This window comes from Garra rufa, chromosome 11, assembly GCF_049309525.1.
Source record: "Garra rufa chromosome 11, GarRuf1.0, whole genome shotgun sequence".
Classification (NCBI taxonomy): Eukaryota; Metazoa; Chordata; class Actinopteri; order Cypriniformes; family Cyprinidae; genus Garra; species Garra rufa.
Genome location: NC_133371.1, coordinates 27,456,417 through 27,483,374, shown reverse-complemented (window position 1 = coordinate 27,483,374; position 26,958 = coordinate 27,456,417). Strand labels below are relative to the sequence as shown.

The 26,958-nt window shown below is 36.4% G+C and overlaps 1 protein-coding gene across 1 annotated transcript; it reads left to right on the top strand.

The window, feature by feature from the left end:
• The first annotated feature begins 228 nt into the window (after nucleotides 1–228).
• alpk3a (alpha-kinase 3a) lies at nucleotides 229–26,958 on the top strand. The gene is made up of 13 exons (XM_073851042.1): nucleotides 229–356; nucleotides 1,418–1,539; nucleotides 2,546–2,663; nucleotides 3,503–4,853; nucleotides 14,837–17,261; nucleotides 18,888–19,035; nucleotides 22,234–22,361; nucleotides 22,454–22,489; nucleotides 22,572–22,846; nucleotides 23,278–23,366; nucleotides 24,846–25,063; nucleotides 25,167–25,215; nucleotides 26,189–26,958. Exons 1-13 carry the CDS (start codon nucleotides 238–240, stop codon nucleotides 26,529–26,531), a joined length of 5,421 nt encoding a protein of 1,806 aa, XP_073707143.1. The 5' UTR covers nucleotides 229–237; the 3' UTR covers nucleotides 26,532–26,958.

The window sequence follows — 26,958 nt, the reverse complement described above, 5'->3', positions numbered from 1 at the left end:
TTTCAGTTACACATTATTACTTTTAGAGTGTGTATTTCTCAATTGGATTAATTTGTACTTTTTTTCCTTTTCAGTCGGTCAAATAATTACGAAGCGGGACTTTACATTTGGTTCGAAACGCCTGAAGACAGACTTGAATTTTATTCTGCAGAACTACTGATACCCCACTTAAAGAGACTGGTGGGTTTTTTGGACTGTTGAAGTTATTTCCTTTGGACAATGACATCCAGGAGGCCCATGACCCGCTCTTACTCTGGAAATGGGAGATCGGGAAGCCAAAATGGGGAGGATGTTTCATCGGCAAGCGGGAGGTTAGAGAGCCGCAACTATCTTTCCAACGTTAGGCCTGAAAACAGGTAAAAATGTTTAAAATTGATTCAAAGTGCCTTGTTTGATTGTGAAAAGCCTGTCTGCTTGTGTCAGAACTATCCAAAAATTCAGTTTGGATGTTGGTTTTAAAGTCTATGATGGTTATAATAAATATTTTAGAAATACATAAATATTTCACTAATCACTGATATTTCTGAAATGTAATCAAAAATCCATATATATTATATAAAAAATAATACTGTGCCTTTAAAAAAGTAAAAAATAAAAAAGTGCCTTTGGTTAGAACATGATCATTGGTTCAATCAATCAATCGCACTGCGATTAAAAACAATGACAAAATCTCAATTTCCTCAGTTAATGTTTTTGTTCCTGCTGAAATACTGATGTAACTCTGGTTTCCACATTGGTTGTATTGTGTTTGCTCAACTACGGTTATGCCAAGAGAGACAACAACAACATTCTCACCCTTAGCAACAGCGATTACTGTATGATGTATTACAGATGCTCCTGGCTGTGATTAAAATCAGGGTCACACAGTTTAGATGTTCTTGTCTGTTGAGTGTCCATTTGATTTGCCTTTTTTTCTAAATAGCTTTTCAACTCACAGGTATTCAAACTACAGGCCGCCAAGGTAATAAAAGCTACCCAAAAGGTCAATCCTAAACTAACTACACTTCAAATAACCATTTCTATTCCCCCTATTTTTTTTGGTTTGTTTTACAGATTTAGAAATACCAAATTATGGCAAATTGCATTTGATTGCGACGTGATCAATACTGTGACCCACCCAAATAACCACTGCATATTGTACATGAAAAAAATAGACCATAAATGATTCCAAAACAAGTTTTTACGTTAATATTATCAAGCTAATATCAAATCCTCTCACCCTCTTAATACCTTGCAGCCTTTCCTCCTAATGACAACAATAATTATAATTTAATGTTTTACTACTGATATTAATAATATACTTTCGTGTCAGTACATACTCCTTGCTTTAGATATTGCTTATTAATTAATTGATTTATATAATAATGTTTGGATTAATTTATATAATAAGCCAACACTTTGTTTTGGCCATCTCCAGGAGTACGTTATGTACCGTCATGGCTCAGCTGACTGAAGAGACCCAGCCATGTTTTGAAACCACCATTAAATCAAAGGCAGTGTCAGAATCGTGCAATGTCAAATTCTCTTGTGTGGTCACAGGTAAGTTGCTTTATAAATATGAAAATAAATAAAAATACTGAATATTTTTTTGTGTGTTCTATAACATTTCGGCATTGTAAATATATACAAGATATAATGTTAATTGGTGAGTGAAGTCTAGCAATATTTGAGTGTTTTTTTTCCCTTAAAATATGATTTTCAAGGACAAATTAATGTTCAATATACACTACCAGTCAAAAGTTTTTGCACAGTAAGATTTTTAATGTTTTGAATTTGAATGAATTTATTTGATCCAAAGTACAGCAAAAACAGTAAAATTCTGAAATATCTTTACTATTTAAAATAACTGTTTTCTATTTGAATGTATTTTAAAATGTAATTTATTCCTGTGATTTCAAAGCAGAATTTTTAGCATCATTACTCCAGTCACATGATCATTCAGAAATCATTCTAATATTCTGAATTTATTATTATTACATTAAAAACAGCTGAGTAGATTTTTTTTCAGATTTCTTTGATAAATAAGATTTAAAAAAGTTCAGAAGAACAGCATCTGAAACATAAATATTTTGTAACATTATGAATGTCATTTTTGATCAATTTAAAGTGCCCTTGCTAAATAAAAGTATTAACTTCTATAATTTCTTTACAAAAAAAAATTATACTGACTCTAAGCTTTTGAATGTTACGGCTTTTTATTTCAACTGTTTAAACATTGATAATAACAATAAAAAATGTTTCTCGAACAGCAAATCAGCATATTAGAATGATTTCTGAAGAATCTGATACTGAAAATTCAGCTTTGAAATCACAGGAATAAATTACATTTTAAAATATATTTGAATAGAGCAGTTATTTTAAATAGTAAAAATATTTCACAAAATGCTTTTGCTCTATTATGGATCAAATAAATGCGGGCTTGGTGAGCAGAAGAAACTATAAACATTAAAAAACATTAAAAATATTACTGTTCAAAAACTTTTGACTTTTACCATTTCCATTTAATAAGTGCAAACTTTCTTTACTTTATTCATGTTTTCACCAGGTTACCCAGCTCCTGAGTTGACCTGGTACAAAGATGACATGGAGTTAGATCGATATTGTGGTCTTCCCAAATATGAAATATTTCGTAATGGAAAAATTCACACACTCCACGTCTACAAGTATGACATGACTGCTTATTTTCTACACATATTTGTATTTCTAAAACAATACGTTTCTTTTTAAGTGCTCCATTATGCCATTTTTAGGGTTTATAATATTTCTTTGGGAGTCTCCTACAATAGATTCACATCCATGCAAGCTCAAAAAACGCTTTAGTTTTCTCAAAATATACATTCAATATCATCTCATTTTCTCAAATGATTCATTCTAAGCAGTTCAAAGATTCAGTCTCTCTAAACCCCGCCTTTCCGTGCCCCTACTCTGCTCTGATTGGTCAGATGGCCCAGTCTGTTGTAATTGGTCTACCGCATACAGCGCGTTTCAGAAACGATACGCCAATTGCCACAGTTCTGTAGTTCGAACACTCAATAGAAAATATAAACTTTTATTACTTATCATACTTACAGGTTGTAATTCATTGGAGCCAACTGGTCTAAATAAACAGGGTACTGAGCCATCTTTCATCATTTAACTCCCCAAGATTAGAGAAGCAGTCGTCAGTAAACTGATGTGTTTGAGGGCGGGTCAAGTTGTTTGTGGCCGGCCAATGGAGAAAATAGGCGGGAATTATGCAAATGTGTTACTTAAGTGGGATTTGAATACTTAAGAGTCGATTCTAAATTTTGGGAGACAATAGGTTTGTTTATCGTTCACTTTTGGCTTTACAACTGTGCAGATAGTTTGTGTTCACACCTACATTACCTATACACCTACATTACACAATGCATGAAAGGCAATATTGGAAATGGCATAATAGGGGCACTTTAAAGTTTATTTCATACATTCAGTATAAAGTAAGTAGTACTAGTGACTATAACTACATTTTGTCATTTGGCAGCTGTACAGAAGATGATGCAGCCATTTATCAAGCCTCAGCGAGGAACAGTAAGGGCATCGTCTCCTGTTCCGGGGTACTAGAGGTGGGCACCATGAGCGAGTACTTGATCCACCAAAGGTTCTTTGCCAAACTGAAACAGAAGGCTGAGAACAAGCGGCGAGAGTTGGAAGAGAGTCGACGTCAGGGTAAGGAGAACATCCAGAAGGAACAATTGAATGTGATTAACCAGGAACGTTTACTAAGGAAGCGTAGGACTCCTGCTGGGAACGACACCCTGAGCTCTTCTCCCACAACCCAGGATGGAGAGGAGAATGCGGCCTCCCAAGCGAAAGATGAAGAGCAGCCTGCAATCATGAATGATAAGCCTGATAATATCACAGTACAGGCTTCTGCAGGCATAACAGAGATGATAACGGAGAACGGTAATGAGAAACTTAACCATACGGAGGTGGTCGCCACTAAGCAGTCCTCCAAGGAGAAACCAGGTGAAAAGAAGATGCGTATTACCAATGGATTTGATGAGGTGGGTGTTACAAAACCCACCCCGAGCAACAGAAAACAAGAGGATGCTAATGAAGGAATGAGCCTGGCAAAATACTTAGCTGAGTCCGTGCAGTCACAAGCTGCTGAGCAAAATCAATCACAGGAGATCATGGAGGTCGATGTTACTCCTGTCCAAGAAAAAGAACGAGAAAGAGAGCTGGAGATAGAAAGGGAGAGATTAAAAGAAGAGGAGAGAAACCGATCAAGAGAACTAGAGCGAGAGAGAGCCAAAGAGAGGGAGCGGGAGAAAATTAGGCAAACAGAACAAGAACAAAGAATTACATCTGGGCCTTCAACCAAAGCCGCATCACAAAAAGAGCCAGAAGCTCAACACAAGTCATCTCTAACCTCGGTGTTTCACTCCCTAAAGGACATTTTCTTCGGCAAAAGCAAGAAGTCTACAGAGACAGCCGAAACCACAAAGAGAACTAGTGAAGAAAAAGAAATTCCACATGAGAAACACATCCTTGCCTCACAAACACCTTCTCAAGAGTCTTTGGTCAATAGTGAGGCCTCTAAGCTTGAGGCACCAAAGCTAATCCAGGAATCATCTCAAATGGTGGACTTGGAAGTAAAAGCAAAGTCTTTACCACAAACACAAGATTCAGATATTATAAACTCCAATTCAGCTGAACATATTTCTGAATTTCATGCAAACAAGCCTGAGAATGTGCCTCCCACACCTGAAAAAGAGTACGTTGAAAGCATTGGAGCAACACTTAGACTTTCTGTAGCGGACAAGGAGAGGCCAAAGGAGGAGAGTAGTCCTGAGGAAGTCCCACAGATTGATCAATCGCTACTGTTCAAGGTAAGTTCATAACACCTCTCATTTTACAACCTGCCGGTTTTGTCCATTTGTAGTGCAGGGCTTCCTGCACCACAGCACATGGGGGTTATTTTTAGAGAGTACATTTGTGCGACAAGACTTGAGTTTAATTACACCAGTCCACAGCCAAGATGATGAAACTAACTATACCCAAGAGATCACAGTAGGCAGCTTTGAGATTACTTGGTCTTTGACTTTCTTATGTAAGGATTTAAGGTGTCAGCATTGTTCTTATAGACTATTTTCTTGGTCAAACTGCAACCGCAGTGTTTGGGATACAGGACACAAATGAAGTGGGGTTTAAAGTCTGAGAGCACAAGTTAAAATGTTAAAATGTTCTATTTATATAATAAAAACTGAAATATTTTTACAATATTAAAAACCTAACTGTTTACTATATATACGGTTGAAGTCAAAAGTTTACAAACACCTTGCAGAATATGCAATGTTGACAATTTTACCAAAATAAGAGGGATCCTACAAAATGCATGTTATTTTTTATTTAGTACCGACCTGAATAAGATATTTCACATTAAAGATGTTTACATATAGTCCACAAGAGAAAATAATTGTTAAATTTATAAAAATTACACTGTTCAAAAGTTTACATACGCTTGATTTTAAATACTGTGTTGTTACCTGAATGATCCACTGCTGTGTGTTTTTTTAGTTATAGTTGTTTATGAGTTCCTTGCTTGTCCTGAACTGCCTGCTGTTCTTCAGAAAAATCCTTCAGGTCCCACAAATTCTTTGATTTTTCAGCAATTTTTTGTGTATTTAAACCCTTTCCAACAATGACTGTAAGATTTTGAGATCCATCTTTTCACACTGAGGACAACTGAGGGACTCATATGTCACTATTACAGAAGGTTAAAACGCTCACTGATCCTTCAGAAGGAAAAATTATGCATTAAGAGCCAAGAGGTTAAAAAAAAAATTAATTTGAAGATCAGGGTAAATTTAACTTATTTTGTCATCTGGGAAACTTTTAAGTATCTTCTGTAGCTGCTGAAGGGCAGTACTAAATGAAAAAATATGATATTTAGGGAAAAATAAGAAAAATGTACACATCCTCATTCCGTTCAAAAGTTTTCACCCCCAGATCTTAATGGATTTTTTTCCATCTGGAGCATCAGATCTTCTGTAATAGTTGAATATGAGTCCCTCAGTTGTCCTCAATGTGAAAATATGGATCTCAAAATCATACAGCCATTGTTGGAAAGGGTTCAAATACACAAAAATGCAAAAATGCAAAAAAAAAAAAAAAAAGAATTTGTGGGACCTTTAGGGCTTTTCTGATGAACAGCGGGCAGTTTAGGACAAACATATATATATATATATATGTATATATATATATATATATATATATATATATATATATATATATATATCTGTCACTTTTAATCATTTAAATGAAACCTTGCTTATTAAAAGTATATTTTCTTTTAAAAAAATGTACTTTTCACAACACCCAATTTTTTCTGTGCTCTGCTTTTGTCTTATTTACGGCTCTCTTTTCCAGAACTTTGAATAAGGCCCACTGGCCCTTTAAAAGGACGATCAATACTGCGCAGAGTGAGCATGAGTCAGACTAGCTGGATTTTAGCTTATCTAGAATAGTTAAAGAATGCGTTTTCATGCGTCAGGAGAACTTAAGAACAACAGCATGTCATAAGGAAGCATGACAAATAAACTTTTGGGAATTTGTATTTACTCACTTGGACATGAAATTGCATTCAATTTACATTACTATCCTTTGTTATATTCGTGTTGACTTTAAATGGACGTGTTTTAATGTTAGTGCAGGTCAGGACAAGATGAAGGACAGATGCTGGACACTAAGACAAGACAAAACCTCTTCACATTTTCTAAATTCTTTGGTTCCCTGTGTCTTAAAATAAACCAGTTTCTAATCTGTGCTGAGCGAAGCCATACCATACAAAGAGAGCTCATTGACTGCTAAACTTGTATACGTTATGTCAGAGAAACCAAAGTCAGCTGACAACTCATCGTCACTGAAAATTTTCCACTTGCATGTAAAACCTTTATCTTGGTATGTGTTTAATGGATGATTAATTGCCCGAGATGCCTTATTTTTCTTTTTGGTTTTAGATTGTATTACAAACATGTTTACGTACTGCACAGGCAACTGTAAAAAGTAGCTGAGCTTCTTTCTTGGCAAATATGTGCACATGGCAGAGGTTCTGTCAGCCCTCACATGATTTTCAAAATGCCATGGCTGAAGATTAGAGAGAAATGAGGCAGTTAGAAAGGCATGTGGAACCACAGCGATTGCATCATTGCTTAAACCAGACACTGCTAAATGCAAATAATGAATTCACGTTTGTTAGTCAACAGGGTGAATGTCACCTTTAATTGGTTCACATGTGCTCTCCAGTCTCAGACAGGACAAACATGTGATAGCGTTGCACCTGGCATGTAACGCATTCAGCTGTTTTATTTCCTATGCAAAGTGGAAGTGCAACCACCCTAGCGTCTCGTGGGAAGTTAATGTTAGTTGTTGTGGTGTGTCAGTTAGAGGAACCCTGCACATTCATGTGAACTCTGTGTGCTGAATCACAACAGAGGAACTTCTGTTAAAAGAACGCTCTCGTAGGAAGGGCCTATGAATGTGACGAGCCAGTTCTGTCACTACTGAAATGACACTCCATTTTTAGTTTTTCAATAATCATAACATTATAACATTGTAAACCAATAACAGTCACACTTTATTTTAAGGTAAAAGTCTCACTATTAACTACGGCTTTTGCCTCAATAAACTCCTTATTACTGCTTATTAATAGTTAATAAGGTAGCTGTTAAATTTAAGGTAGGATTAAGGATGCAGAATATGTGACCCTGGACCACAAAACCAGTCATAAGGTTAAATTTTAATTTTATTCAATAAATAAGCTTTCTATTGATATATTGTTTGTTGGGATAGGATAATATTTGGCCGAGATACATCTATTTGAAAATCTGGAATCTGAGGGTGCAAAAAAATCTAAATACTGAGAAAATCACCTTTGAACTTCTCCAAATTAAGTTCTTAACAATGCATATTACTAATCAAAAATTACATTTTGATATATTTATAGTAGGAATTTTACAAAAAATCTTCATGGAACATGATCTTTACTTAATTTCCTAATACTTTTTGGCATAAAAGAAAAATCTGATAAATTTGACCCATACCATGTATTTTTTTTGCTATTGCTACAAATATACCCCAGCGACTTAAGACTGGTTTTGTGGTCCAGGGTCACATATGGTCTTGCAGAATATCTGCTTTATAAGTACTAATGAACAGCCAATATGCTAGTAATATGCATACTAATAAGCAACTAGTTAAAGGGATGGTTCGGAGTAGAACTGACTTCATTGCTATGCACTCTGAAGCCCATGTAAATACCCCATCCGAAGTTTTTTTTACCTTAGTCAAACATTTATGGAGATATTAGAGTTTTTCGAATTGCTTGTTTACAGGAGTGAATGGTACATGTAATGTATCTCGTAAATTGCACCACTAAACGTGCAAGTAATCTTACCAAACTTGTACAGTAGTGTAAATAGGTTATGTACTCACAAAACGCTGCATCAGCACATTTGTAAGTCCACCATGAGTGTTTTAAAAACACGTTTTAGCCGATCCCTACTAGTCTCAAAAACTACAAATGGCGACACGTCGACGTCACTTCCCTGGTTTGAAAAAAGCACGTAAAAGTCCTCCTACAAGTTGACATGCACGTGTTTTTTTTTTCAAACCAGGGAAGTGACGTCGACTTGTAGTTTTTGAGACTAGGGCTGTACCCGAAATCGCCCCCTACACCCTATTCACTATTCCCTACATTAGTCCACTCGTACAGTTCACTTGAAGGAGTGAATGAAAACGAGTGAGTGAATTCGGACACTAAGCGCACCGGAAGGACTGACGCTTTTGCATAGTATTGCTTACTGTTTAACAATCATTTAAAACGGACAGTTCGAGTAGTAAGATTAAAGGATTTATCTTGAACTATGTCAAGGAGTTTATGTATAAACCTTGGTTAAACAATTTAATAATCAATTTACAACAAATTTGTAACGTTACCTGTGTTGTACACTGCATTACGCAGTGGAGGAGCGCGTTGTAAAATGAACTGATGGATGATTCAGCTGCGGGCGCCATCGTCTGGTGAGACGCGGGAATTCAGTCGGCGCGTGACTCTCACAGTACATTATGGGTTATCTCTAGCTGTCAAGTATAGGTCTCTGCAGGAAAGTAATGGGAGTTACTAGATCGGGGCGTTTTTAGACCATGGTACCTGATTGGCTGACGTCATAGTGACGGTAGGTTTAGGGGTGGGGTTAGGTAAAGGGAATCATTTCGATATCATGATTTAGAAACACCCAGCAGTTTGAAAACACCCACAAAATTCAGAAACGCCCACGTTTGCTCTGCAGAGACCTCTTCCTCCTAGCTGTTGAGCGTACATCGGTTGTACACTCGTTTTTGCGGTGCATTGTGGGATTGAATGAGTGCACTCGAGAACGTCCACTATGGTTTCGAACACCACTTAAAATGGCTGTCCCCTCAAATAGTGCCCTATTTGAGGGTATAGGGGGCGATTTCGGATACAGCCTAGTAGTTCTCGGGTAACGTGTTTTTAAAACACTCATGGTGGACTTACAAATGTTCTGATGCAGCGTTTTGTGAGTACATAACCTATTTACACTACTGTACAAGTTTGGTAAGATTACTTGCACGTTTAGTGGTGCAATTTACGAGATACATCACATGTACCATTCACTCCTGTAACAAGCAATTCGAAAAACTCTTAATATCTCCATAAATGTTCGACTAAGGTAAAAAAAAAACTTTGGATGGGGTATTTAGATGGGCTTCGGAGTGCATAGCAATGAAGTCAATTCTAATCCAAACCATCCCTTTAATAGTGAAAATTGGTCCCTTTTACTAAAGTGTAACCCAAGTGTATAATATGTTTGTAGTTATAGTTTAAAGTTGGCATGAAACGGAAATTCACCTATCTGTTTTCAAAATATTGTGAACAGTTCATCCATGCATAAATGCAGCTTCCTAATATTGTTTTGGGGGTCGCCTACAATAGTTTTACATGCAAGCAAGGTCAAGAAACGCCTTAGTTTTCTCAAATATCACTTCATTTTCCAGCAGTTTTCAACAGTGTTGGGGGTAATGCATTACAAGTAACGCAAATTATGCAATAATATTACTTTTTCCAAGTAACTAGTAAAGTAACGCATTACTTTTTAATTGACAAGAAAATATCTGAGTTACTTTTTTCCCCCATTTACTGATTAAAAGCTCTACTGTCCCCATGTTGAGAGAAATCGTGAGTATGTATTCTAGAACTTTAGTTTAGTGAACATGCATTAATTCATCTCACTCACTAAAAAAGACAGATACAGTATTCCTCAAAATAAATAAAAACAGTGAAATTTAACACAAACCTGCAATAATTAAATATGGTAAATAATACAAATATCCTTTATGTATTTAATCCCATTTTATTAACCGATGTCTTTGCTGCCAACCTTTGATGATCCAATTCATCCATACTAATAAGCAAAAATTACTCAAGATAATCTAACATTTGTTTTTACTGCTTTTTAACTGCTAAAGAGTTGACATTTTTTCTTCTGTGGTCTACTGTACAGACATGAATTTATTTTTCTCTAAGCCTGAGGCTTTTGGTGTGAAAAGGCTTTTACATTTGCAAAAAATAGAACTTTTTATATTAAAAACGAACAAGCAAGCCCTGCCCAGATTTAAAAAGTAATGCAAAAGTAACGTAACGAATTACTTTCCAAAAAAAGTAACTAAGTAACGTAATTAACTCAATATTGTAATTCATTGCTTTTAAAAATAACTTACCAAACTGACCAAATCCTCACCCAGTAATGTGCAGCCGTCATGGGAGTGGGATTTTCAGGCAGGAATGTACTTGTTTATAGTTCAAATATGCAGTTTGTTAATAAAGATAACATCTGTTTGAAAATTTGCATTGATGTTTTTGGACGTGAGAGCTCCGGATCGTCAGCGGCCGTTCTGCACTCGTGAACCCGCACAAGAGAAGCCTTAACTCGGCCAGACCTTCTGGAATTTACCGCTTGCTCTGATTTCTCTGTAGTGGTTAAACATGAGATATAATTAATTTTGGGCAAAACTAATGGGCAGTTTTTAGTCTCATTAATCTATTATTTGTTCCAAAGCAAATCGTTTTGGCAAAATGTCATCATGTTTATGTAAATTCAATGCTGTATATCAGAGCGCTGCCTGTGTAATTTTGACTGAATTGCCTAGCAACTTTTATGATGGTTGTTGTTTATTAAATATTATTATTCAATAAATAATATTTTAATAGTTAATAGTATATAATAGTTGTATTTAAAAGTGTTTAGTATTAAGAAACAGTGCGTGTGTTTGTGATGGTGATTTTAGTTACATTGTTCCGATGTTAGATGCCGACCTTTTTTACAAGTCAGCAGTAAAGACTTAATTTTTTTATACTAAAAAAATAGAAACCAAACTCATTTTTACTTTCAACAACAGCTTGAAACAAATGCACTGACAAATGCTAACAAATGCACTGACAAATGCTAACAAATGCACTGAGCCTGTCATCAGAAATCACCCTTAAAAGATAATATTAAGGATATTTACGAAAATGCTTTCCTCAGCGGATATTCAAACTACATTGTGAATGTGAAGAATGAATGCTGTATCAGATGCAGGTATTCACGATAGCTCAGATCATCTCTCTCATAAAACTCTACATAATACACTGAGCTTTTAAAAGAGTAATAAAATAAGTTTTCAATGAAGCAACTCAACGTTTGTACGTTACTAGTTCTAAAATGACATTTTGGGATTAGTAAAGGAGGCTTAGGCTCAGCTGTTCAACTGTCAAACTGAGATTTGAATCTGTGGCGGAAGGAAGTAGTTCTGCACAAAAGACGGTTTTTAAAGACACTCCGCTGTTGTTTCTTATGTATTTACACACTCATGCCGTCGAACTGTTGTATAAATGCAATATCACATGAGTAGACGTGAAATATGGCTAAATATCGGCACGCTGTGATTACCTGCGGCACCCTGCCTGCTGCCTCTTGCCTATGGCCGAATCACAGCAGTGCTCATACACAGCCATATCTCACGTCTACTTGTGATATTGCTCATTTGCCGTGCACTTCTGCCTTCACAACTTTGTGGATTGTTTGCATTCACATAAAGCTACATTACACACTGCATGAAAGACAATATTTAAAATGGCATAATGGAGCACTTTAAAGGTCCACTGTAGTGCTTTGATTCTGTGTGTTGACGTAATTTTAACTGAACCAGGAAGACAGGATGGGGCATATCCAGCAGTCCCGCCCCCTTTTTAAAATAGCCAATAGCATTTTGTTAATATCAAAGCTTGGGGCAGAGCCATTGAGCTCAGTAAAGCCACATTTGACAGTGTAGGACAGCCACAATCTCATTTTAGCGCGTTATCTATATATAAAAGACTGTTCTGTGTAGAATTAAAATATGTCCGATATGTTTTGTGGTCTGTGCCAACTCGCGCATATGATCCGCTCCATGCTATTATGTCTCTGGACCAGACCAGACTGTTGCCACTTCATTTGCTCCGACGGAATGCATATTTACACTGTCTGAATCGTTTCCTATCCCCTATATAGTGACCAATTTCAACCACAGCTTCAGCATCTATTTATAGTGTGGGGGGTGGGATGCCTCTGATTCTAGAGAGCATTTGATTGGACAGACAGTTTGATGAGAAGCTGAAGTGCAGGGTGATGTCATCAAAATCATTGATTCATATTGGCGGAAGTTAGAGACTGGAAGTTTTAAATGCTTATATCTTCTAAATGCAAATGTTGTCATTGTTTTGGAGCACACTAGCTGAAAGATAATCTTAAGGCTAACATATTCATACTAAAAGCCAAAATCTTCAATTTTGATTTCATGGGGGCTTTAAGGCTTATTTTTAAGTAGTATTAAATTAGCAGATGAGTACAGAAAAAAAAAACAGCAACATATATTCAGGCAGTTATTTTATATTCATTTAAAGGTGCAGTGTGTAATTACTAGCGGCAACTAGCAACACCAAATGGAATTACAATATGTTTGTTTGAGCTGGTTCAGACATAACAACACTGGCTCAACATATACCTGTCTGTCTGATAAACTAGTTTAGGCAATTTAGCTTGTTGCAAGTAGTGGCCGAAAAATCATATCCCTCAATATAACAAAGACGTGTGGAAAAAATCACATATTTTTTTGCCCCCTATGCTAGAATGTTACTCATTTTATTAAAAAAATAAAAACATGGGCATGATGTGTATAACTGATCATGTTCCTAAACTTTTTTGATATTAAGTGTTTTTGACACATTACTAGTGTGGTTTTGTGGTGTTAGTTATATCATATGTCACTAGTCATACGGGGGGCATTGTAAAGTTGACCTGACAGGCCATAAATACATGTTGTTTTCCTTCTATGTACATGGAAAGTTGCACAAGATTAGTAGTCTGTGTGTACAAATGTGTATATTGTTTCAAATGTAACAGTTTAAAAAACAAGTAAACAAAAAATAGTGAAGGTGTATGCTTATTCAATAAATACAACATTTTATATCAAAAACATATGTTCATTTATATTCATAAATGAACAAAATTCAGAGGAAAATCTAAGCTTTTATAAAAACCTCTGCCTCAGTCATTTATTTTATGATCTTAGGAGCAAATCTATCCAGGCATAAAAGTGATTATTTTTCACTTTATCTCATAATTAATATCATATGGGTCATTCTGTGCCAAATTTTTGATTTTGCTATTTTTTTTTTCTGAAGAAAGATTATTAAAGATTATACATTATTTCTTCTTCAGAAATTGTTCTTTAAATAAAATAAGTATCAGATGAATACAAAGTGAACAATATGTGGTTTTCAACCACTAAAAATTGGTGATATTCAACAATCTTGAGATCATTGAGATCCCCATATCTCTGGGACTGAATGATGTAGGGCCTCGAGAATTTAAGATTTCAAAAGAAAACTTTATTAACAACTAGAATCTAAAATCATATTGCAATATCTTTAATACGTCTTGACTTATAGGCACGCAAACTTTGTAAAAAATTATATATACGGCACCTAGACTGGTTCAATGGAGTTGTCTTGACAGAAGAAAACAAGATACATCTCTAGTTTCAACATTATTTGTTCCTCAGAAATTCTTCTTTAAAATAATAGTATCATCATTTTTCAAACTGACCCACATTTGGTTTTTGAACACTAAAAATGTGTACATTTTAATGATTTACTCCTGAAGCCATATTAAAATTCCAATTTTTCTGGAACGGAACCATATAGGGCCTTAAACATAAAGATAACAAAAGGAAAGATTGTTAAGATCCAATATCTAAAAGGGCATTAAGATATCTTTAATACTTAAATACTTGAGTTACAGGCATGCAAACATTAGAGAAAAAACTTGAAAAGTGCTGTTTTGCTATTTTTGAATGGTCACCATTGGCACATAATGCAACAAAGATAGCTAAAGTCAACAGATTTTACTAACAGACCTACCAATCTCTGCTGCCATCTTTCTAAAGTAATTTTTACCCCCCTTTAATTTTGTTACTGAATCTCAGGTGAAAACTGCCATTTGACACCCCTCTACAAAATAGTGGATTACTCAGTAAATATTCATCCATGACATTTAACATTTTAGCTTTCATCACTACACATTTCCATCTTTCTTCAGAAAAAATCAAAATCAAACAATTTGACCTGGGGACCTCTGGTGGAGTTGACACGGAATGGCCCACATGCCATTAACATACAGATCTAATGCATGCAAAGAGGACAGTCTAAAACTATGTAGTGAATTCAGTGTTATGAGCCAACATGTTAACAAGTAACTGTTTATGTCTCAAGGCTACAGATGATCATACTAAACCTAGCAAAACTGATGTTCCTGGCTCTGTGGACTTGGCTAATCCTCCATTCCAGACTGAAAGGCTGGAATTTACCTGTCCTGCAGATGAGGTCATGCGAGGTGCTGAGGAAATGCATATTTTAGAGGAACAGGGGGGCTCAGCTGCCCCCATGACAGACCACATCATGGCAGACCTGGAAAGCACGCAATGTTGTGAGAGCCAGCCGGAGTCTCAGCTTTCACAGCCTGCCGACTTTGTCCCTACCGAAGTGCACACCGAGTCCCAGTCAGCGGAGCTGAAGGTAGAAGAGAGCAAAGAGCTGTGCGAGTCGAATGAGAAAGTAATTCCTCATTTGGAGGAGGAAAGTGTTATGAAAATGCTAGAGGGAGGTTCCCTGACAGGGCAAAATAAAGAGGAGATGAATGGTGCAATAGAAGGGAAATCTTACACTGCAGGGGAAAATGAGTTGGAGAGTAACTTTGTCATAAAAGAGTCAGTCCTTCCTGTAGTTATAGTGAGTAATAGAGAATATGAAATGAATGATCAAGCCCCAGCATTGGGGCTAAGTCAAAAAAGGGACTCTGTCGCTCTTGTGTCTGACAACTCAATGGAAACTGATTTTAAACCAGATGAAAAATCCATACCAGCACTAAATGTAAGCTTCGCAGACAATAAAGAAGTTGCATTTGACTCTGCTACAGTGAATGACTTTAATATGGAGGAAACCAAGGATGATAAAAGCATTCCAAGTCAGGGTAAGAGTGCTGAAGATAAGGGAAAAGATAATGGTGAAGAGAAAAACACAGAGAAAGGCAATGTTAATGCAGAAAAACTCAAGGAAGATTCCAGTCAACCAAAGAAAGTTGAAAGGAGAAACAATAATGTCGTTCCAGAGACAGAAGCACCTATCGTAATTCCAGAAATGGAAATCCCCAAAAGTCCAAGACGAGGTGAGATTGAGTTTACAGAAACTCAACCGAGGCCATACAAAATAGAAAAATCACCAAAACTCCTTACAAAAGCACAAGCAGAGAAACGTTTGACCGAGAAGGACCAAGCAGCAGTCCAACCAATCATAATACTCCCCGACACAAGAGAAACGGTCATCAAGAATGTGGCAAAGAAGAGATCCACGCCAGTCATCCCAGAAATCAAGGTCACATTGCCAGAAAGAGTCAAACGTGAAGAACCTGTTATTGCGCCTAGAAGTGAAATTCTGAAATTGGAGCCTGAGAGAGTTATGCAACCTTTAACACAAGAGGTGGCACAGATATTTCGAGAAAAGGAAAGGCAAACGGATGATGCAACTAGAGCACCAGGTGAATCATCCTCCAACAGTGCTTTAGTTATTCCAGATCTTCTGGGCGTGACGAGGAACACTCAATCATCACCTTCTGTGGAAGTCAAACCACAAAATCTAGAAGCAAGAGTGAGAGGTGGAGAAGAACAAGGAAGTGTTAACAGTGGGCGAGGCAGGGAAGATGCCAATAACATCCCTATAATCAACATAGCATGTGCTGATGATAACACAACCACTTTTGAACAAGACCAAACTCATGGGCACCCCTCACTTCCTGGCATAGTAATCTCGCAAGATATCCCTCAAGATGTTTCTTCCATCTCCAATAACAAAAAAGATGACTCTGAGACTTTCATTACTATGCTGAAGAGTGAAAGCAATCAACACGGTTTAGCTGCTAATTCTGAGAAACCAAAAGAGCAGCTCATGGCCCAGTTGAGTCCTGATATGTCTACAAAAAATACCCTTAGTATTACAAATCAAGACCCAGACAAGGTTCTTCAGGTGAAAGACGCAAGAGTAGAATCTGAATCTGACAGGCTTCAAAAAGACAAACCCTCAATAGAGAAACTTAGCCTAGCAACCCCTGTGGGACCCACACTCCCTCCACTAAGTCCTGCTAGTCTGCGAAGGCTAATGGCAAAGAACAACCCAAACTTAGAGAGTCAGGGGTCCATCTCTGCAGCATCAGTGGATGGAGCTGAGAAGAAAGGGGAAGAAAGTGGAGGAAGTACACCCACATCTACTCTCTCCTGTGAAAGTAGCCCAAAGATGAAGCGACGAGACAGTCTCACCCTAATACCCTCCGCCACCCCTGAGGAGCTGGCTTCTGGTGCTCGCCGCAAGATCTACCTTGCTAAAACCAAGTCTGAGGATGAGGGATCTGACACGCAGGGTAAGAGGGATAGTCCGTATATGTCACCCAGTCAGGCTCGTAGGGCAGCTTTCCTTCAACTTCAAAGTGGGCAGCAAACACCACCCACTGAAAGACGTTCACCACTGATGGCCCGACGCAAGGCCATGCTGGAGGTACCGAAACCTAAGGAGGAGATGGCAGAGGTGACAGATAACACAAAGACAGAAAGCAAACCAGCAGAAAAGGAGAAGCTGGACCCGTTCAAAGGTAACACATGCATTTTATACTGGTTTATTGCGTTTGATTGCAGTTTTTCCAGCAGGAACCTACTGACATTTTTTATATCTATTCAAAAGGTTGTCAATAATATCAAAAATGTATGCTAGAGGTTCCATATTTAGATCCTGGATAAACCCCCAATTTTTAATATCACTTACGTTTGACACAAACATAAGAAGTCATTAAAGTATGTGTATATACAGTTGAGGTCAAAAGTTTACATACACCTTGCAGAATCTGCAAAATGTTAATTTGTTTTACCAAAATAAGAGGGCTAATACAAAATGCATGGTACTTTTTTTTAATTTAGTACTGACCTGAATAAGATATTTCACATAAAAGATGTTTACATATAGCCCACAAGAGAAAATAATAGTTGAATTTATAAAAATGACCCTGTTCAAAAGTTAATGGTTCTTAATACTGCCTTGTTACCTGAATTAACCATAGCTGTGTTTTTTTTTTATTATTATTTAGCGATAGTTGTTCATGATACCCTTGTTTGCTCTAAACAGTTGCCTGCTGTTCTTCAGAAAAGTCCTTCAGGTCCCACAAATTCTTTAGTTTTTCAGCATGTTTGTGTATTTGAACCCTTTCTAACAGTGACTATGATTTTGAGATTCGTCTTTTTACGCTGAGGACAACTGAGGGACTCTTATGCAACTATTACTTAAGGTTCAACTGCATACTGATGCTCCAAAAGAAAAAAACAATGCATTAAGAGCCGGGGGTGTAAACTTTTGAACAGAATGAAGATGTGTTAATTTTTATTATTTTGCCTAAATATGATTTTTTTTTTTTTTTTTTTTTTCCCATTTAGTACTACAGTTCAGAAGCTACAGAAGATACTTACATGTTTCCCAGAGGACAAAATAGGCCTAAGTCAAATTTACCCTAATCTTTACATTTTTTCTTAATGCATCATGTTTTCTTCTAACACATCAGTGAGCGTCTGAGCTTCTGTAATAGTTACATATGAGTCCCTTAGTTGTCCTCAGTGTGAAAAGATGGATCTCAAAACCACACAGTCATTGTTGGAAAACTAAAAACCTGAAAAAACAAAGAATTTGTGGGACCTGAATAATTTTTTTGAAGAACAACAGGCAGTTTAACTGTTCAGGACTAATAAGGAACTCATGAACAACTATCACTAAACAAAAAAAAAAAAAAAAAAAATCACAACTGTGGATCTTTCAGGTAACAAGATTAAGAATCAAGTGTATGTAAACTTTTGAAAGGGGTCATTTTTATAAATTCAACTATTGTTTTCTCTTGTGGACTACTTGTAAACATTGTTTATGTGAAATATAAATATAAATAAAAACAACATGCATTTCATATGATCCCTCTTATTTTAATAAATAATTAACATTTTGAAGATTCTGCAAGGTGTATGTAAACTTTGACCTCAACTGTATCTTTATGTATGACATTAGGATGCATTTAGACCTTCATTCTGGTTACTCTCCAACTTTCTAAGCAAGTGTTCTAAATTTGCACTGTTCAGACATTATCATGTTGACACCAAGACTTCTAATATGGGCCAAGAGTAAACACCACATATCTTTACCTTGTTGCATCTGTCAAATTAGCCCTGATCTTCTTTCCATTCAGCTCCTCAGGTTATCCGCAAGATTAGGGGAGAGCCCTTCTCAGATGCCTCAGGCCACTTGAAGCTGTGGTGCCAGTTTTTTAACATTCTTAGTGACTCCACCATCAAGTGGTACAGAGACGAAGAGGAAATTCTGGAGATGGAAAGACGGTAAATTCCCCTGCAATCTTTCAACACTGCTGACATAGGGCAAAAAGATTAAACTGCTTTTTAAAACCTAACACGTTAATCAATGGACTAGTTATAGATGACATAAGTAAGGGATAATGTACAGGCAGCCGGTAGTTATCGCAGAAATAAGCCCCGACAGTGTGATCAGGACCCGACGCGAAGGGTCGGCTACTTGCCACATAAGGTAAAAAAACTGGACATGAATATGAATTTGAAACCTTTTATTGGCATATTTGTTTTAAATTAACATTTTTATCCTTCCGCGAAACGATATAGTACCACGTGACTAACATTCAAACTATGTACGTTAGTAAGACAATTCAGGGCTGCCAACTTTTGAGTCCAGCTTGGAGTGAGAATTCCCACAGCAGTCTCTTTAGGGGGGTCCGGGGGCATGCTCCCCCGCAAGAAAATTTTGTACATTTTACAGTTAAATTCATCTATCTGGTGCACTTTGAGAGTTCACAATTCAGAGCTCCAATACAGTTTCAGTGTGCAAACTAAACAAAGAAAAAAGCTGGTCAATTGACTTGATCTTGAGGTTTAAAGGGGACTTAATCCTCTTTTTAGTTGTGATATGGTGTCTCAGTCTAAATTAGAATAAAAAATAATTCGAAAAAAAAAAATAATGATAATAATAATAATAATTTTATAGTATTATTCCAACGACAGTAATATTAGAAAACAATTCTGTAAAGTAAATAAAAATGAGTATTTCACCAGTATGTTATTTTCTCTTATTCTACAGTAGGGGAATTACAATACTTTGTTGTAATTTCTACACTTGCAAGCAGGGCCTAAAACATTTTTGCCATATCTGCCATTTTATTCATGATACAAACGAAATTTTTTGGTGATTTGAGAGAATTTACCAGGCATAAATATTTTTTTCTGGCAATGAAACTGTTTTTGCAACTAAACATTTAAAAATAATAATAATAATAATAATAATAATAAATTGAAAATTAGAACTAAACACTGCATTTTAATCATGATACAAAAAAGATACTACACACATGTTCGCATGAGCAGTTTTTTTTTTTATTTAAATTTGGTCTGACTTCAGCATTGTGAAATTATTTGTTATATTTAGAAAAATGTCATACTGTGTTTTCATCATAAAATGATGTAAAATAACTGTCGCAGTGCTGCAAAACTATTTACTTTTCTTGTTGTGGTAAAAAGTTATGTACAGTAAAATATTCCTAGATTTAGTCATTATAAATAATTGCAACTGCATTTAAAAATATATATATTTTGACACTAAAATTCAAATATTTTTCTGTAGTCTGCTGTTCTGAGAAATTATATTTTTCTCATATTCGAAAATTAATCCTTCATTCATGAGGGATTTATCACTCCCGAAATTTTGCTTCTTGTACCGGGTATAGTACAGCTGTTAGCAGGACGAAAAACAAAACTTTTATTCAAATTCTAAACGGATTATACGTAGCCTTGGAGTGCGCAATAGCCCTTCCTTAATAATCACTAAAAACGTGTCGCTTCAGTTAATCGCAAAAATCCCTTTATAATCAACGAACCGCTTATTTACAGTGAGAGGACTGGCAAGTGTACAGGGAAAAAATCTGGTGAGTGAATTCAGGACGCAATGGCCAATCACAGGCGTTCTAGATCAACAGAAATGTCTGTGATTGGCTACATTGCTCCGCTACGAAAACACTTTGTCTGTTGGCGATTTCCAGAGCACAAACACAAATACGCCCTGAAGCTTTTACCAAATCTGTTTAGCCAATATCTTATATTATTATAGTTTTAACTGAGGGTGCTTTTGACTGCGTGAGAAAATGGATGTGTGGCGTGAGAGCGTGTGAAAAGTGTCAATTGCGTGAGTCTCACGCTGAATGCGTGAGAGTTGGCAGCCCTAAATAGATTAATGTCGAAATTTTCCATTGTTAATTGTGGTTGTCCAGTGTTTGTCACAAGATGGCGCCAAACGGTAATCTTTGTTGGCACGGAGGGATTATAAACATACAAGTAGTACCGGTGTTGTGCCTTTTTTCGACCCCTGCCAAATTATGACCCCCTCTCATTGAAAGCGCTACCTGATTGCCTAATCCTAACCCCACCCCTAATCCTAACCCCTCCCCCACACCTAACCCTAAACCTACCTATACTAGGGGGGTAGTAATCTGGCGGGGGTCAGAATTGGGCACAACACCGGCTATGCGTTACTTTGGAGCGGTGATTATTTGAAAAGAACGAACCTGCAAATGTCTCAACTGACCAATCAGAATCAAGCATTCCAAAGAGCCGTGTAATAATGCTAAATAAATCTGTGGAAAATAAAAAAAAAAAGCCCAGCACACTGTCATGACCAAAATGTTGTCATCTAACAAAGATTTAGAGATTACAGCGCGCATATTTTACTGCTTTAATGTATCCTACCGTCAGAAGCGTTTAATGGCTGATAAAAGTTATTAGCTATTTTGTTAACTGCTTTGAGGAGGAGACTTGATATTCACTTATTTGTGTTCGACCATGAACACCACAGCTGTTACTGGTGAGGCTCCAGTCAGAGAGAATGTAACCCAACACTGCCCAATTGCACCATCAGGGGATATTAAAATCTAAATTTGTTTCTCACAGTGCTGTATCAGCACAATGACGCCGTACTGGCACGCATAGGCTACATCCTGAAATGTGTCATCTGTGCTTGTGTTTGTAACACACTGCCCTCGTGTGGCTGTAAGTTTATGCTACTTTCCATTAATATAGTGTAAAATAGGGTTGGGAAAAAGTGTAATAATGTGTGTATTCCACCTTATTCCTCAACGCAGAAAGCCTGTGGGCGAGACTTCCGGTTTATTAGCCGCAAATAACGAGAAGAATAACAACGTGCAGTAAACTGTTTGCATTATACATTAAAATAATGTTAACACACATCAATTTGCAAAATCAAGCAGCAAAACAAACTGTTTCGGACAGCTAAAAATAGTTGGATGCAGATGAGACCATAAGCCAGACCCATAAAATGTACAAAATGGCCACATCCGCTCTTACGGCTCTTACAACAACAAAAAAAAGTAGAAAAGAACTTCAACTTTTTATGCCTGGTTCATTTACTCTACAATTTACTTTAATGATAAAGTGTGTATTAGGATATCAGTTAGTGCATCTTGTACATTTAATGCACAATTATTTTTCTTTCCATCTCAGTGCTGGGGATGAGAGTCCAGTAGCCTTGGCCATAGTCCAGGCTTCCAGCAGAGACTGTGCAGTCTATGGCTGCTCAATCAAGAATGAATATGGGACTGACATTACGGATTACTTACTCAGCGCAGACAGTAATTTATAACTCATTGGTCCATTAATGAACAGAAATCTGCGAATGTGTTATTTATTTTGTTCACTTTCACTCTGTTTTGTTTTTGGCCAGTACTGGCAGAATTTTTCCTAAGGGAGGATTTGGAAGGTAAGACTTCTGCAAAGGCTTCCACAAATTATACGTCAAGATGTTTGTTGTTTACCTACATGCTGTATTTCTGTCTTCTCAGTTGGAGAAGAGATTGAGATGACACCAATGATGTTCACCAAAGGCCTGGCAGACTCGGGTTACTGGGGTGAAAAATTCTTTGGTCGCATCATGACGACGGAGGTTCAGATTGGAGAGGGATGCGTACACAAGGCCTGCAGGGCAAAGGTCATCTATGGTTTGGACCCTATCTTTGAGTCAGGCAGCACGTGTATTACTAAAGTAAGAAATCCCATCGCATATGGGGCCAAGGAGGAGAGCAACCTGGTTGAGAGAAATCTGGAGATCACCAAACAGGTTGGAGACTTCGAATTCTATTTATATTGAGACCGCAAAAGCTATCCACCTTTTTCTTTCTCGTAAGAGTGGGTTTGTAAATTTTATGGGTCTGGCTTCTAGTAGTGCAAATTGGTGTGTCTTATAATGAACCGGAAGTCTTATAGGCTTACTTCTGCATTAAAGAAAAAGGTGGATAAAATGGAAACAATGTATTTCTTTCTAATGTAAAAGACAAAAGAAGATCTCCTGAAATTATGTTTGCTGTACAGTAAAAGTGGATATTTATATATAAAAAATATCATAAAAGTTGTCAGTACAATGGTGTTCTACTTCTAAACCCTTATTTGTATTTTTTTTAAATATTTGAAATATTCAGTCATTAGTTTGTTGCTTTTTTACCGTCTTTTTGTTGCTCTTTCAAAAAAATGTTTTCCTTTTCTTATCCTCAGGACTGTAAAATCCAAAATACTGTTCGAGAGTACTGCAAAATATTTGCAGCTGAGGCCAGAGTGATCGAGAACTTTGGATTCTCATTAGAGTAGGTCATGGAATACAACATTATTTCAAAATATAAATACTGTGTCAAAAAAATATATATATATACAGTTGAGGTCAAAAGTTTACATACACCTTGCAGAATCTGCAAGATACATGTTACTTTATATTTAGTACTGACCTGAATAATTACTGACCTGATATTTCACATAAAAAACATTTAGGCCTACTAAATGGAAAAACTATTATATTTAGGCTGTCAGTTTAACTGTTCAGAACTAACAAGGGACTCATGAACAGCTATCACTAAACAAAAAAAAAAAAAACAGCTGTGGATCATTCAGATAACAACATGGTATTCAGAATCACACATATGTAAACTTTTGAACAGGGTCATATTTGTAAATGTAACTATTATCTTCTCTTGTGGACTATATGTAGGCGTCTTTTATGTGAAATATCTTATTCTGGTCAGTACTGAAAATAAAAAATAATATGCATTTTGTATTATCCCTCTAATTTTGGTTAAATAATTGACATTTTGCAGATTCTGCAAGGTGTATGTAAACTTTTGACCCTAATTGTATATACACTGCTGTTCAAAAGTTTGGGATCAGTAAGATTTTAAAAGTATTTTGTGCTCATCAAGGCTGTGTTTATTTGATTAAAAATACAAAAAAAAAAAACTGTAATATTGTGAAATATTATTGCAATTTAAAATAGTGTTTTTCTATTTTAGTATACTTTATAATTTTTTTCCTGTGATGCAAAGCTGAATTTTCAGCATCATTACTCCAGTCTTCAGTGTCACACAATCCTTCAGAAATAATTCTAATATGCTGATTATTATCAATGTTAGAAACCGTTGTGCTGCTTAATTTTTCTTTGGAACCAGTGATAATTTTTTCAAGATTCTTTGATGAATAAAACATAAAAAAGAACAGCATTTATTTAAAATAGAGATCTTTTGTAACAATATACACTTGTCATGTTGTTACCAAAGTTTGGGGTCAGTATTTTTTTTCTTTCTTTTTTTCTTTGAAAGGAATTAATACCTTTATTCAGCAAGGAGGTGTCAAATTGCTAAAAAGTAATAGTAGACTTTTAATTCATCATTTAATTCATCCTGAAAAAAAGCTTCTTAAAAAATATAAAGCAGCACAACTGTTTCCAACATTAATAATAAATCAGCATATTAGAATGATTTCTGAAGGATCATGTGACACTGACGACTGGAGTAATGATGCTGAAAATTCAGCTTTGCATCACAGGAATAAATTATATCTTAAACTTATTTTAAATTGTATTAATATTTCATAATATTACTTTTTTCTGTATTTTGATCACATAATTGAACTTTAACAAGCATAAAAGACTTTTAAAAAACATCCCACACTTTTGAACGTCAGTGTGATATCTATAACTGTTTTCTATGAACTAATATTGACTGAAAATAAGGCACAAATAAGAGATGTCCAAATGATCTAATTTCAGTCTTCTTTGCTCCTCTGAACAAATTCAGAGTCATCCCTCTTCATCTGATGTATCGCCCCGCCAATACAGTTCCATATGCTACAGTAGAGACTGATCTGAATGGCGTCTATGTGAAATACTGTCTGATGGACAGCACAGGAAGACTGATTGCCAGAGCCACCAATGAGGTGGAGCAGAAGTGTTGCGCTTTCCAGCACTGGATCCATCAGTGGACCAATGGAAACCTTCTGGTTACCCGGTTAGAAGGTAAAAAGATAATTACTCACTGCAGTACTTCACATGTACTTTTAAGCAAGTTGCCAAATTCTACTTATTAAAATAATCCAATCAACTCTTTTGTTTGTTTCAGGTGTCGATACAAAGATTACAAGCATTGAAATTGTTACTAAGTCTAAAGGGTTGGTATATTTTACTATGAGATTATCCACCTTTTTCTTTCCATAAGAGCAGCCATTTCTAAATGTTATGGGTCTGGCTATTTTTAGCTGTACAAAACTGTTTAGCTGCTTGGTATTGCAAATTAGTGTGTCTTACCATATTATTTTAATGTATTATCCTAATTATTAAAGGAGTAGGTTACTTTCAGAACAAAAATTTACAGATAATGTACTCACCCCCTTGTCATCCAAGATGTTCATGTCTTTCTTTCTTTCTTTCTTTTTTTCTTTTGTAAAGAAATTATGTTTTTTGAGGAAAACATTAAAGGATTTCTCTCCATATAATGGACTTCTATGGTGCCCCCGAGTTTGAGCTTCCAAAATGCAGTTTAAACGCAGCTTCAAAGGGCTTTAAATCCCAGTCGAGGAAGAAGGGTCTTATTTTAGCGAAACGATCAGTCATTTTCTAAAAAACATTTACAATTTATATACTTTTTAATCTCTTCACAGAGTACACACAGAGCTAGACAAGATGAGCATTTGAGGTGAAAAAAGTATATAAATTATTTTGGAAAATAACCGATCGTTTCGCTAGATAAGACCCTTCTTTCCTCAGCTGTGATCGTTTAGAGCCATTTAAAGCTGCATTTTGGAAGTTCAAACTCAGGGGCACCATAGAAGTCGATTATATGGAGAGAAATCCTGAAATGTTTTCCTCAAAAAACATAATTTCCTTACGACTGAAGAAAGAAAGACATGAACATCTTGGATGACAAGAGGGTGAGTACATTATCTGTAAATTTTTGTTCTCAAAGTGAACTACTTCTTTAACACTCTAGTTTGTAGTGCAAACAGTTTACTTTCCCTATAGCGGCTAATGAACCAGAAGTCTCACCCATAGGATTACTTCCATGTTAAAGAATACGGTGGATAACGCTTACCCATTTTTCTGATATTTTTCTTGCACAGACTAAAATTTTCATATCTACCGCAGGTATCAAGGCCTCACCGATAAAGGATCCCCAAAGATAATCGAGCAGTTCATTACTCAACATCAGTGTAATTACTACTGTGGACTTTTGGGACTAAGACCCTTAAAGCCAATGGAATCTCTACAACAGCCTAAAATAAAGACCTCCAGGAGCCCTCTATTGGCCCGGAGGGGCGGTACTGGCTCATCCAGCCCTCAGCTTCAGAAGAAAGGAACCAGCCCACAGTCCACCAGAAAAGCCACATCCAGCCCCAAAGTGGCTAAAAAGACAGGGGAAGCTGGGGAGAACAATTCCACCACTAAACACAAAGCTGTGGAGGTCCCAAAACCTGTCAGGTCGAGGTAGAAACAAGGATGCAAAGCAACTAGGGCATACTTTTTTTGATTTTCATACCAAACTTTGGTTTGGAGCCTGTATAATAATCTATAGCTACTGTTGTACAGGACAAACCGATTCTGTCTTTGCACATAGTGTCTAAACTGCAACAAATAAAAAGGAACTGGCTTTATAGATACAAGGATGAATGACCAGAGGTGTTTGGCCGTTTTTAATATTACTGTGAACTGCTTTGCAGCTATAAGTCACCATCGATACCTCCTGAGAGAACCTTTGCTTTGTTTTTAAGAGCTAAACTGAGGCCTTTTTAAGACTGGAGAAAATACAACACCGGACTGCCTGTAGACGGATGAACAATGCTTTCAGATAGACTCTGGAACTTTGTTTTGATTTGTTCAAACGTTCCTGTCACGTTTATATGACCGAGAAACCGCAA

Coding starts and splice junctions, on each gene's coding strand:
- alpk3a (XM_073851042.1), top strand. CDS start 238: ATGACCCGCTCTTACTCTGGAAATGGGAGATCGGGAAGCCAAAATGGG. Junction 1,540..2,545: donor ATTCTCTTGTGTGGTCACAG/GTAAGTTGCTTT, acceptor TGTTTTCACCAG/GTTACCCAGCTCCTGAGTTG. Junction 22,847..23,277: donor ATCTGGAGATCACCAAACAG/GTTGGAGACTTC, acceptor TCTTATCCTCAG/GACTGTAAAATCCAAAATAC.